The sequence below is a fragment of the Acanthochromis polyacanthus genome, chromosome 21 (genome assembly GCF_021347895.1).
Source record: "Acanthochromis polyacanthus isolate Apoly-LR-REF ecotype Palm Island chromosome 21, KAUST_Apoly_ChrSc, whole genome shotgun sequence".
NCBI classification, from domain to species: Eukaryota; Metazoa; Chordata; class Actinopteri; family Pomacentridae; genus Acanthochromis; species Acanthochromis polyacanthus.
Genome location: NC_067133.1, coordinates 25,804,880 through 25,819,469, shown reverse-complemented (window position 1 = coordinate 25,819,469; position 14,590 = coordinate 25,804,880). Strand labels below are relative to the sequence as shown.

The 14,590-nt window shown below is 40.6% G+C and overlaps 1 protein-coding gene across 1 annotated transcript; it reads left to right on the top strand.

The window, feature by feature from the left end:
• The first annotated feature begins 10,308 nt into the window (after positions 1-10,308).
• b9d1 (B9 protein domain 1) lies at positions 10,309-14,542 on the top strand. The gene is made up of 7 exons (XM_022209407.2): positions 10,309-10,520; positions 10,655-10,723; positions 11,301-11,412; positions 11,567-11,663; positions 12,458-12,520; positions 13,898-13,965; positions 14,144-14,542. The coding sequence occupies exons 1-7, from the start codon at positions 10,458-10,460 to the stop codon at positions 14,290-14,292; spliced, it is 621 nt and encodes a 206-aa protein (XP_022065099.1). The 5' UTR covers positions 10,309-10,457; the 3' UTR covers positions 14,293-14,542.
• Positions 14,543-14,590: the final 48 nt, after the last annotated feature.

Below are 14,590 nucleotides of genomic sequence, written 5' to 3'. Positions count from 1 at the left end.
GCAGACCTAGCTGACCTTAAAGGCTCGCTCCAGTGATGAATATCTAAATAACCTCCCCTCTGAGCTCTTCACATCTATCTCCTCTGTTCCTCCTCAGCAGCTACTTGATTTCCTCCGCGGCCCCCCCATTGCTTACTCCTTGATGGTACTTGAAAACAGCTGTCTTTTTCAACCCGTCGCTTCCTCATTTTCAGATTTTTTTTTTTGTCCCTGTAACTTTCTCTTGTACCACCTTGTTCCCATTCTCCCTCCCCCTCTTCCCTCTCTTCGTCTCCTCCTCTGTGAAGGACAGTGGAGGTTACAGAGCTGGGTGGTAGCCTGCAGGCAGAACAGGCTCTCAGAGAAAGGAAGAGGATGCTGATGCGGCTTGGAAATTTACTGTCGAGCCCTCTCTCACCAGTCGTGTAGTCACTGAGCCTTCTGTAGCTGTGTTTGCCTCCATGCATATTGAGTTGTTACGGCAGAGAAAGGCATCCTTGGTGGTCAGAAAACTGTCAGGTTACACCCACTTGCTAAGCAGTGAGGGCTCTCGGCATGAAAGGTAGAAAACTCCGGATCAGAATGGTATGTTACTTTATATGTAGCCATTCCAGTAAAAATGTTTGTAAAAAAATGTGACATTTATCCTCATATTTCTAACTTTTTCTTCCCACATGCCACATTTGGGGATACAGCTCTAGGCCTTGGCTTGCTCAAATGTGCACATTCTCCATTTGATATATGTCAGCAATATATGATGTGTTAACTATTGAGATTTAGAAGTGCTGCAACGGAGATTATTTTGTTTTCGTCTTTGGTCCATGTATCCATTATCTTCCACTTATCCGGGGTGGGTAAGTCAGTAGCAGCAGACTAAGCAGGGCAATCCAGATGTTTCTCCCCTCAGCAATGTTTTCCATCTCCTCCTGGGGGATCCCAAGGCAGTGCAAGGCCAAATAAAATATGTAAACCCTCCAGCAAGCTCTAGGTACACACCAGGGTCTTCCCCGAGTTGGCACACCCACAAGGTTTCCTAATTATCATGCCTGAACCACCCCTTCTGGCTTATTTGAATGCAATGGAGGAACTTCTTCTGGATGTCCGAGCTCCCCACCCTGTCATTAAAGCTGAGCCCAGCCACCTTACGAATATAACCCATTTCCACCGCTTGTATCTGATCTTCTTCTTTCGGTCACTACCCAAAGGTCACGACCATAGGTGAGGGTTGGAACGTACTTTGCTTTTCAGAAGTGCTGGCTCTCATTCAAGCCAACTCAATCCGTGTCAGTGTACGCTTAAATTCACAGTTTGATAAAACCAGTAGAATCACATCATCTGCAAAAAGCAGAGATACAACTCTGTGGTCCTCAAGCTGGACACAATCATTTTCATGAACATCACAAACAGGGTCAGAGACAAGAGTCTACTCTGACAGAGTCCAACCTCCAAATGTTGCTGAAATGTGCTTAAACTTTGTGCTGAGAATACGAACACAGCCCACTTTGGTTGTACATATACCAGATGGCTTGAAGAAAGGGCCCCACTATCCTATTAGGGTTCCCTGAGAAACACCGCTGTAACCGTCAAATTCCCACAATGCCCCTCAGCAGCTCTGCAAGAGTAAAGAACCGCTCTGCTCTTCCACGGCCAAGACGGATTTTGCATTCAAAAGCCGAGATTCGTCAGTCAGTCAAAGCTGCCTTTCTAGGTGGCAGGAATACATTTTCCTGGGAAGGCTGAGCAGTAGGTTACCCTGATAATTGGAGCACAATGTCCAGGCTCCCTTTCTGAAAATGGGAACCACCATTCAGGTCTGCCACTCCAGAGGCACTGTCCCCTATTTCCATGCAACACTAAAGAGTTGTGTCTGCGAACACATTCCAACAGTGCTACTCTTGAAATGGAGTGAATTGAATGTCAATTTTTGTCCTTAACCAAGTTACCTGCGATTTCATTTCATCGGACAGATATTGTATTAGTATCTTCTCATGTAACTCTCGGGAAGACTAAGCAAGTTCCCCAAATTGTTAACTACTCCTTTAAGGCTAAGTTGTTTACTTCAGTGTAAGTGAAATCTGTTCTTTCCTGGAAAATTTGGTTCAGTGTGCACAACAGTTAAAAAGAACCCTTCGGCCCAAACAGACCAGCCTGATTCTCAACAGAAAGGCCCCTGGGAGCCGAGAGGACTCAGAGACTGAGGTAGGGAGACATTTGGGGGGAGGCTGAGAGAAGAGGGACAGCATGAGGGAGGAAGAGGGGGGACAGTTTAAAAATATGATGTGGAGTTTTGGTGCCTCTCCCAGAGGGAATGCAAGATTCAAAGTGGGCCAAAGGCGGACCACACACACACTTTTTCTACCACACAGTCGCACACACCAAAATGTAAAATTCCGCCACACTAGAAACAAGTCCAGGTTAGGCAGACAAGTAGATGACTTAGACAAGAAACTTGTGCAGACAGTTCATCCAGAAACAGAGGCAGAGAAAGAGATAGAGAGGCTCGACTGAGGAGGAGACAGCAACAGGAGCAGCTCATTAAACTGGATGTGAAGGGCTGCAACAGACAGTTTGGAGGTTTCTTTTTTTTCTGTTAGACAGGCAGAATGTATCGACTGTTGCAGGTATCATTACACAGGTAGTTGTCTTCACAAAGTCACGAGGAACAGCTGGTGTGGAATTAATGGACATAACTTGAATAAAGGAGCAATAAAACACATCTGCCTAGTCAGGTGGCTGGTTAAGGAAGAATGTTTAGCTAAGTCAGGGACTCCATTACTAACTTTTGCTATAACAAACTATAAGAAGGTCTATCTGCACAGATATTGTCAAGAAATATTTCTGCTAATCCTTTGAATAACTATTTTTAATAGCTTATCTGCTCTTTTTTTGCATTTACTTTCTGCTGCAGCCAAATACACAAAGGAAGGAAATCAGACAATCTTCACATTTGAGAAGCAGAAACAGGTAAATGTTTAGCATGGAAGTATGCTAATTGATTGTAAAGGTTTTGCACACTCCCACATATGTTTTCAATCCGGCTGAGCAAAAGGTGAGCAGCTTCGAGTTCTCAGAAAAAGCCATTAAGAATGCAGCAGGCCTTTTAACAAAGAAACGTCACAGTAAAAAGCACTGGCGTAAATATTACATTTGAAGATAGCTGGATCTCCATTTAACTGCTTTATTTTCAGAATATTCCTGGTATCGTGCACGCTGGATTAGGGAGACTGAGAACTAAAATACGTGGGGGGTTTTCTACCACGATGAGTCAAAATATCTAGTGGGAAGAAGCCATATAGGAATGATGGAGGTGCAGGACATCCCGCTCCAATAGGTGCAACACATCTAAGACAAAGTGGGAAACATGTTAAGCAGTGTATGAATACCCAAATAGAAGAGGTTTTACCAGGCAACTTAAGTAAACACACCTGCATGGGTAGTGCAAATTCTTTTTCTTACAATTGACAAGTTGATTAACATTTTTAGCTTCTTCGTTTCTATCCTCTCGATCATCCCTTTTCCTCCTCCAAATATTTTCCCAGCAGCTTTTCTTATCCTGCCTCCAGCACCTCCCCCAACTCCTTTCCAATTTCTTCTCCCCCTCGCTTCTTTCTTTATTAATTATTCCCCATCTCCTCTCCTGTTTCTGCTCTTTTCCACTCTCCCTCTGTTCCCTTAACTCACATCACCTCTCCTTCCTTCCTCTGCATCCTCAATATCATCTCCTTCTGGTTATGTCACTTTCTCTGCTGTAACCTCCCCATCCACATTTGTATTTCCACCTCCTGTGAGCACTTGGGAAGCGGGTGAAGTCTGGGCATCCTCTCAGAAGAAAAGTCACTGAACCAGTGGTCATAAGCCATTAGTCACAGTGTGAGACATTAACCTCCGTCAGCATGTCTCACTTCTTTAAGCCTATTCTGTGTGCGCTCGTTTGAAAACTCGATAAATATGACTCACTCAATTATGCTTGTCATACATAATGCTTTGTAACAGTTTGTTAAAGACTGCATGGTGAGTGTTTATGTGTCGATTCCAAAATAGGAACGTGGCATTTCTCAGCTTACCTCTCTATTCTGTCAACCTCCCTCCTATCTTTTTTTCCTGTTTTCCACTCCTGTTCCGGATGAATCACGCTCACCCAGTGGATACCTGTGAAGGGCACTTCAGCGAGTCAGCCTCCAGGCATGAGATCACTGTGTGACATGAAAAAAATCTCCATAAGAAATACATGCAAGAACCATGTAGTGTCACTTTCACTCACATAGGGACCCTTTAAGGACACTAGCTAACCAATGAAGTGTGTGGTTTCATGTGTAGTTCGATTAAGAGCGGTTCTGTTATGTGCACTTGGCTTCCACAGTTCTTTGTAAGCACTTATTCAGTGAATATAAAGCATAAAGAAGACTGATGTGCGAGCTTATACATTAAAATGCATGTCAGCACACCGTGTAAAATGCTCTGGCTTAAACAATTTGTCAAGTTTTCAGGTAGAAAGTCCAGATAAAATGAGATCCCTTATGGGTCAAATGACCCCTTTGGACGATCCACGCTCTGCAACAACTTTAAATGGGCCGCCAGTCAGGAAGTCTGTCGGGCTCTAAATCAGGCTCTTGGCAGGAGGAAGGAGAACCAGGGGATGGAGATGGAACAGAAAGGGGTCAGAGAGATGAGCAGGATGAAGAGAAAGAAGGGCAGGAATGTAGGAGAAGACTGAGAGATGGAGACAAGACAAACAACACAAAATGTTCAGATGAAGACAAAGAGACAGAAAGGGTACACAGCTAGCAGGGGACGTTCCCACAACATTAGCTAACATTGGCTAAAAGCTGTTTCTACAAAGGTTTTAATCTATGGTTCAAAGAATATTTTACAGTTTAAAACCTCAAATAAGATATTCAGGTTAAATGTCAACTAAGACAGAATGTTTTAGCTGCAACATTTTCAGGGCCACATATTACCTTAAAATGTGTGTTAAAGGCAGAGGAGATTTAATTTCCTACGACTTTGAACGTAGCACGCGCATGCGCACATACAACCTCTCCCTCACCCCCCTCTAACCTCCCCCCTCTTAACATTTACGAAGAAACGCCCCCCTCCAGAAACTTGCGTAGCACTCATGAAGTTGTCTTTTACGGCTGGGTCCCCCTGGATCTTTATCTGCCATTATGTAAAAAAAGATGAGCAAAACAAGTCGCCAGCTAACTATGAAGCTATACCAAAGCAACACATACAGAAAACACGTAAGTCCAAGGCGTACGTAATCTTCGTAACTAGGCCTGAGCCGGAAGATTTTTGATTGACAGGAAAGGGAGCAAACCAAACGCCTCGGTCCGAGCGTGTTGATTGGCTGATGTTTTTCAGGTCCTGCCATGTCCACAGTTATTTTAAAAAAAAATGTATTCTTTTAGAGACCATACATGAATATACTGACTAAAGGTCAGTATATTCATTTTATGTGAATCAGACAAATTAAACAAAAAAAAAAAAACATCCTCCATAATGCCTTTAATTTATGAAGACCTGAGATGTCTGAATATTTTGTGTAAAATGTTCCTGCAATGTAATATGTTAACAAAAGTAGAGCATTTTGTCTGTAATATTCTTAGGATTAGAGAATGCTCTTTTTATAAAACATTTGCACAATGTTATATGACAACAAACAAAGAACATTCTCAATGTAACATTTGGGAAAGATTCAAGAAAGTTATAGCATAATGTTCTAACAATGGATAAGTGTAAAAAATATAGAAAAGTTTTTGACAAACTTTGTTTAGAAAGCATTTAGGGAACACCGTCCTACTTCTGCAAAGGAACATTCTGGGAACAAAAATAAACCTTTTGATGGAAATACTTTCACAAACTTACAACACAATTTAAAAAAATGTCTTAACAACAATACCACAAAAGATGCTTATGGTGTTTTAAAGAACATTATGATGTTCTGTAATAACATTCATAGAACAAAATAAATAGTAAATCTTCTCGCTGTAAACATTTTAATAATGTCAGAGCACACTGTGATGACAATTTTATCACCCAACACTTTTAGAAATGTAACCCTGCCTTTAAGAACATCATTCTGGCAGCTGGAACGAAACTTTGTGCTAAAAACATTGTCCATTAATATTGTCCAAATGCTTTAGGATAACAAAATTTGCAGCTGTGGTATAACAAGAAAAGGATACAAAGAAACTCAAACAGACAGGACATCGGAGGAGACGGAGGTGGGAGATGTTGGCAAGAGAGAAAACAAAATGGGGTAGATGATGAAAATGAGAGAGGGAATGCAGATGGTGGAGAAACAAAAAAAGATGATGATTAATTTGGCAGGTGGAGAAAAAGGAGGAACAGTGAAGTGGTGGGAGGAAGAGAGGGAGGAAGAGGGGGAGACTGGGAAGGAGATGAAAAGTGATACGGATGGTGGTGGGGCGCCAAGGGTTTGGAGAAAAATATGCAGAAAAAGGGGAAGATGGAGGGGAAGTCCATGTGTGAGGGACTTCAGAGGCGTCTGGTATTACTTTCCTGACTCCTACATGGAAGCAGAAAGAGGTTGTAGCTCGAGGAGAAGAGGCAAAAACAGAAAAAGGCTATGAAGAGGGCGGGGAAGTAAAGGGACGGTGGATAGAAAGAGAGCTGCTGTTTGGACAGTAACAAAGGTCAGAAACTCCGGGGGGCCCACTGCTGTCTGACAGCAGGACACACTGCAACCTATCAGACAGACAGACAGACGGAGAGAAGAAAAGGTGGGGGAGTGAGCAGACCCAGAGACAGACAGAGGGGGGAATTACAGTGTGACAGAGCTGATAAAAACAGCTGATTTTCCACACTAAAAACTAAAACACAGCGAATTATCTGAACAAAGGAGGCTCATGGCCTAATAATTACCCAATACGCTATTTTCAGAGCCTTATATTAGGCCACGCTCTTCACAGCAACATGGTGTTTAGGGATGCATCAAACACAACCTACTGTAATTATTGCTTGCTACAAAACAGAATACGCGCTGTTTTATGGCTTGTTGAGTGAATTTAAAAGTGAACTTGATATGGTTTCACCTCAACCAATTCAAGTCTAAAAATATTTATTTCTTCTTCAATTATATGCTGTTAAATTACAATCTTTGCATATCTAATGGCCTCCAATCTGTTCCAGACTCATAGTTCTAAAGGAAAAGTAATAAAAAGACATCTCATTACTACTTTTTCCCAAGATTTTTCTTGAGTTTAAGAATATAGACTCATAAAGGGTATCCGAATCATTCTCGCTGAGAACATGTCCTTGGTTGTCCTCGGTGGAACACAACACTGGACAGACACAATTATCTGCTGGAAAATTGCTATTTTGTTTCGTGCTTAAAGGAAAAATTTAACTCAATAATTAGGAGCTGCTCATATTTTAAGAATTAATGAGATTCTCTCTTTGAGCGTTACCCTGTGTTTAAGTGCAATTATTAAAGGCATAAAATGGATAGGTTAGTCTATTAAAATCAGAACTTTTTGTGATAACATATCAAGGTTATGGACAATTTGTGGTATATACACACTGGCTGTTTTATTTCTTCGCCTCAAGGGAAAAATAAATTAAACTGTTGTGCTACATCTTCTCATTTCTGAAATCGGATCCTTTATACCTCTTACTCTAATCATTATTCTATTCATTGCACATAGCGCAGTGAGAAAGAAAACATTAGAATTTTCGCTGAAATGATTCAGTGGTCAAAGTCAGAGAGGTGACGTCATCTGTGTGCAGTATTAGAAACTGTCTGTCAATGCCACCATGTCACATCATCACCACCACATGACTCACTCAAAACATGTCCATGATAAAGCTTTAAAAGCTGTCAAAAAAGCTTCAACTTTGATTGAAGCAATACTATATTGTTTTGTGCATTATTTGTGTAGAAATTACATAGATTGTGGAAAGGTTTAAAGTTGGAATTTAGTGTCTGTATGAGGATATAAACTAATGAGTTTTAAGAAAAAAAAACAAAATTCATGAATGTTTATATGGAAAGCAGCCGATTGAAAGTTGGAAATATAAAACAGTTTAAGTAAAACAAATGAGCTCAACTTTATGATGCTTACGTAAAATTTCTTGAATGCAGAATGGATCAGTCTGGAATAACAATAATGAGAATGCATGATGTATAAACAGAAGGCTATTAGGTACTTTGTTCAATAGTAGTAGATCTTTATATATCGTTTGAGCACTCCAGTCTGAGGGCAAGAAAGACATCCAACACCATCTTTGATTTCAAGCAGTATTTTAAGAAAGGAATCTTCTTGTACTACCAAGGCAACTCTAAATCTTACTGTTTCTTAGTACCAGGCACGGACATTTACTGCGTTCTAAGAAATCTACTTATCCAATGGTGAGTTCAGTGTCCTTAATATAGCGACTTTTCGGAACAATTAAGTGACCTATATTATCGGATTAATCGATGTTAAGCGTAAGTCCTTGCTTGTATAGTTCACAAAAGGATTTTGCCATATATAAGCTTTGTGATAATAATACTTCAGCCTTTAGTTGTGCAAGTCTGCATGTCCTCAATGCAAAGGCGAATTTTAATAGAGGTCAGATATGAGCTAAATTAGCTTATCATTACTTAACAGAAAAGTTTAGCTTACCAGCAGCTTGCCAAGGATGTACAGTATCCATGCAAAAATGCACATGTATACAAAAGACCTGATTGCCTGGGACTACCAGTTAGTCAGTGTAGGTTTGCCACCCTAAAAGTGACGGATTCTAGAGATAAAACCTCCTCTTGTCACCAAAACAGCTTTAACCCATCGATGCCTAGACTTCACAAGAGCTCTGAAAGTGTCCTGTTGCATCAGGCACCAAGATGTTAGTATTAGATCCTGTAGTTCCTGTGAATTCAGAGCTGAAGCCTCCACAAATCCCACAGATGCCCAAATGAGATTGAGATCATGCAAACACCTTGAACTCTTCGTCATTTTCCTCAAACAGTTTCTTAACAATCTTAGTGGTAGGGAGCATTATCCTACTGAAAGACGCCACTGCCATCAGGAAACAATGGTGACATGAAGGGGTGTATGTGGTCTGCAATGATGCTGAGGCAGGTGTACATGCTATAGTAACACTGACATGGTTCCCAGGACTGAAGGCTTCACAACATTGTCCAGATCATCACACTACTTCAGCCGGCTTATGTTCTACACATTGTGCCTCTTGCTGCCATCTCTTTCCCAGACAAATAATGCACCCCGTTCCCCACATGATGTAAATAAAAACAGATTCATCACACCAAGCCACCTTTTTCCATTGCTCCATATCGTTCTGGGGCTCACACGTTCATCGTAGGTACTATAGGTTGTGAATGTGGGTCAGTGTGGACACTTCACAGCGCCATACACAATCATAGTCAGCACTGAGGTTTTCAGCTATTTGTGCTACAGTAGCTATGCTGTGGGATCAAGGAGATTTGGGTACTCACGTGACCCTGTTTCCGGTTCCCTAGTTGTCCTTTCCTGGACTGCTTTTTGTCTTAACCACAGCAGAGTTAAGAAACCACAAGACCTGTCATTTTGGAGATGCTCTGACTCAGGTGTCTACCCTTCACAATTTGGTCCTTGTCAAAGTGGTTTACTGTTACGCTGACCTTTTTTCCCTGCTTTTAACTGACTCAGAACTGACTGTTCACTTCGTGGCATCCACAGGCAGAAGTCATTATAATGAGATTATCAATGTAATTCACTTCACCTGTCAGTGGTTTTAATGTTGTGGCTGATCAGAGTTTTTAAAGCTGTAAAAATACATTTAAATTCAGTGTCATTTCATCAGAAGCTTAGTCACTGCATCCAGTCAGTAACTTGGTTCCATCTGAATTCATTCAATTTAAAACAACGGTCTGCAAATTTCTACTTGAACAAGTACATCTATTGTATATTTTCCTTTGTCAAATGTGCACATTTGACATTTTCACAGATATTCTAGAAACATTGCACAGCCTCAGTTTAACCAGAGAACACATGCAATCAGAGCTCAAAAGCACAAAAACCATTAATTTACACCATCAAATAAAAATTGTGCCATTTGGAACATTAAAAATCACACATTTATTCGTCGTGCAAGTATATTGATGAAGAATTCAAAGTGGGACTCACTGGTTTTAATTTAAAGCTGCCTACCATGTGATAACGACGTACACGGTGCAGGTTCAGGGGCAGGTGGGGGCAGAATTTGCTTCAGTTACAACCGGATCCAGTCTGGTTCATAGACTTTATACAGTCTATGGTCTGGTTGTCACGCTGCCGCCATCTTGTGGATGTTGGTGTTATTTTCACTTCCGCACTCTCGTTCAGTTTGCACCTGGCGAGTCGCCGTAGGGAGGAGCAAACGTCGCCCTAGCAACGGCCGAGGTTTAGCTTAGTTAGCTATAGGATCCTTCTAAGGCGGACTGAGTTACTGGTAAAAGAAAAACGCCTTAAATTCCCAGTTTAGTAACCGAAGCTGTGATGGCGACAAGCAACCCGTCCGTGTTTCTGCTCACGGTGAACGGACAGATAGAGGGAGCCAACGTGAGTAGTGCTTCTGTGTGTTAGCCTATCCTAGCAGCTACATTTTCAGCTAGCATTCGCAACTTAGCGTCCTTTTTCTCAGTTTGTGTTTCAATTCTTCCAGGTCTAAACGTGGTATTCTTGTGCTTTTTCAGTTTCCAGAGTATGACGATTTGTACTGCAAATACTGTTTCGTCTACGGTCACGACTGGGCTCCCACTACAGTGAGTTGCTGACTGGTTAACAAGAAAGAAACATGCATAAAATCAGTATCTGACTCATCCATAAATGTACATATTCAGCTACGGTAATCCCTGTTATTGGACCAGCCTAGTTATGAATAATCCCTGCTATCACATGCTGTTAATGTGTAACATTTAATATACATATTTATTATTTGTACATATCTAGCTATAATAATCCTTATTAATGAAGAAGTCTCACTAGGAATCAAAGTTCCTGCTTTTACATGACATAACATTTAGTGTGTATTGGTTCCAAATATCGATAATCAGTCTCTTTGAATACTAATAATTGGTATTCGCCCTGGAAAAAAACATATCTACTATCTTAATATAAAACTACAGAAAGTTGTTCAAAGGGGCAATGACAGTATACCAGTAAAATATGACGTTATTGTCCTCTTCTTTATGGGACATCCATTATGTAGTAAAGATTATAGTCTTTTGATAATATGGTATATTTCCACATACATGCAACCTTTTCAAAGACTCTATTTTCAAACTCTTTAAATCGTGTCTGTGAATCACATTATTTGAAAATGTATATGTTTCCCTCTAGGGGTTGGAGGAAGGCATCACACAAATAACCCGTAAAAACAGCCAATCTTCACACAGGTTAATATGGAACTTTCCACTGGAAACAACGTTTAAGAGCACAAATCCTTCTGGATGTAAGCATTACCCCCGAACACAAACTACTCGTACCTGATTGGTAGCCCATTGTTACATGTTACTGGTTAGACTCTGTTATTCTCTTAGAAATCCTATGTAAAACTTCAGAGGTTTGTACATATTATTCATTTATGATGCTTGTTTATTTTCCAGGGCCTCAGCTAGTAGTGAGTGTATACGGTCCAGATGTGTTTGGCAACGATGTGGTCAGAGGCTACGGAGCAACACATGTCCCCTTCACACCTGGACAGTCAGTACAACTTCCTTTTACTTCCTCTTGTTTTTTGTACATCAAGCACATCCAAACCAAAACTTTCCCATTTTCTCATTTCTCAGTGTGCACATCCTTGATTCATTCCTTGTCCTCTTTGTCCTTGACGAGAAGAGAAAGAGACACGAAGAGAGAGAAGTTTATGCAACAGACATTTGACAAAATGAGACATTCTGGCTTCAAAGCTGACATCTTAACCCTTTGATGCACAACATGGGTCAAGAGATACCCATTTTCCATTGAATATGGGTCACTTTTGACCCATGTTGTGTGTCAAAGAGATAAAGCGATGTCAGATTGTACGTGACAAGTCAGTTGTTTTGTTATAGCCTTTAAATTTGACTTCGCGTTGTAGATTATTGATACCGCTATGGTTTGTTTTTCCTGTGTGGTCAAGCCCCTTCTTATATCACAGGTACAAAAAAGATTATTGCATGGCATTCAATGATAATAAACGTCATTGCTCCTCTGGCAGGCCTCCTCTCACCTCAAAATGTTTTGTAGACATCCCTCAGGTTGGTGAATTCAGCTTGATTTCTGGTTCAATCCCGTGGACATAGGACATGAAGTGGCACAAAATAGAGAAATGAGAAGTAAAATGAGTTTTCGTGTAGCTAGCGTTTGAATGTAATTTATGTTAGTAAAAAACCACACACCTACTTAAAGCATGTAGCTATTTTCCATTTCATCCAATGGACCATTGTATTTTTTATTCAATATTTAACACATATTTAAAAAGATAATAATCTGTAACTGTTTTTTTTATTCCCCAGACATACAAGAACCATCCCCATGTTTGTTCCTGAGCCGACGTGGAGACTTCAGAAGTTCACAGGGTGAGATATGTGAATATTTTGTGTAGCTCTCTCTTGTAGCAGCTATGGTGCTGTGGATGATGAGTTTTGCCTGCTGGGGGAAGCAGATGATCTCAGAGCATTATCAAATATTTACTGTTCCCTTCTCTCTCTCTCTCAGTGTGTGTATGTGGCTCCAACTGAGGATGTAGTCTTTGGCCTAGCTGCTACTGCTATCAGTGCATGGCAACACACACACACACACATGCACACACACACAGATATTCAAAGTCAATTTCAATTCCTAACTACACAATAGGTTGTTAGAGATTCATGAACGCATGTCTGCAGCTGTGGAGCGTGCAGTTGTATGCAAATCTTTGGCCACCCCTGGGAAATTTACATATTTTGTTGATTTTTGGCATGAAGAAGTACATGCAGCTATTGCAGCAAACAAACATGAAAAAATACCCCGTTTTATTTAGGGGTTGGGCACTGCTTCACTTGTGATGTCTCAGATCTTCATTAATGGTTCTTTGGAACTTGTAAGCTAGGTCAAGATAACTACAGAGCTGATCAATTCTGACTCTTCAAACTTTACAGTAAAACTTGACAGCCATGGGTCCCTCTGCACAACTGAGTGAAGCTAACGGATACATAGAAAGCAAATAAATGCGATAAACAGATATCAAAGCACTTATCAAATGGGAAAGTAAAAGGCGGCTAGCTTCTGTAACACTGATACAAAGCAGATGTTAAAAATCCACCACAAAGTTCTTGAAGAAACAAAGGATGAAGCTTTTGGAGCGGCCCTCAGAGTCCTGACATGAAGATCATTTAAATCTTAAATATGCTGTACATTCCAAGGCAGCCTAAAAATATCTTAGAACTTCAAGTGGAGAGACTGGGGGAAAATTCCCAAACCTTTCCACGTGCCAAGGTCATGAAAGAAAAGCAACAGTACATCAACACTTGAAAATCTACTTCTTGTTGCTAGAAAAAAAAACCAGTAAAATATCCCATCTGCTCTTGGAGCCCAGACTTTTGCCTACAGCTGTATCTAAGGGTGGGGCTCTCTCCTGCTCGTGCATTTGACCAGGTTTTACTTTTCTTTTTCTGAACACACCAATGCCATTGTAGCTGTGGGAAACAAAGAAGCATCATTTTCCTGTGTGGGAGGCTTCAGAACAGCAAATATTTACAAAAAAATCTTCATCTTCAAATTGTTTTGAATCAACAGAGTATGATGATACTGACATAATGTCCATCTTGAACTAAAAGTATATTATTACCCCCGTGTGTGGCAACTGTAGAGTGTAAACTGTATACAGTATGTGAGGACAAGATAGTTTAGTCTGAGCTTCAGTGCCTTTCTTTACCTTTGTCGTTTTTAACATGTTTTTTTTCTCTTTTGTTTAGCTGGTTGTTGGGACGGCGGCCCGAGTACACAGACCCCAAAGTGGTAGCCCAGGGTGAAGGCAGAGAAGGTCTGTGAAGCATGTGTGTTTGTTGGTTGCACAGCAGCTCTCACCAAGTAAATACAGAAACAGATAACATGTTGAAGTGGAAATGGTGTGACATCTCCAAACTACAAAATACATACATTGTAGTTTTCAAAATAACATTTATTCCGTTTTTTTGTGTGTGTGTGTGTGTGCGTTGCAGTGACTAGGGTTCGTTCTCAAGGCTTCGTTACGGTTTCCTTTCACATCTTGACTAAAGACATGAAGAAAATGGGATATGACATCGGACCGTCAAGCCCTGCAAACTCAGCATCTGTTACATCTGGCTGGTCGACTGAGGAACAACAATAATGACACGTAATAAGAGACTGTTGGGGCAGTTAACCTGTCCACTCATTCTTTTCCCACAAGGACATTTTTGTCTGCCAAAATACATCCACAACGCTCACATCAACTAATTTATTTACCTCTTTGATAGTAATCCTGCAATGCTAAAAATGAAATTATTTTAATGCGATCATAGTTAATCAGATATTTTCTATTGTCCTACTTTGCTATTTTTTTTTAAAAAGTTTTTAAATAAATGCAAATTTCACCAAAAGCCTTGTGTTTTGGACAGGTGGTTTAAAAAAATTCAAGGACACAGACA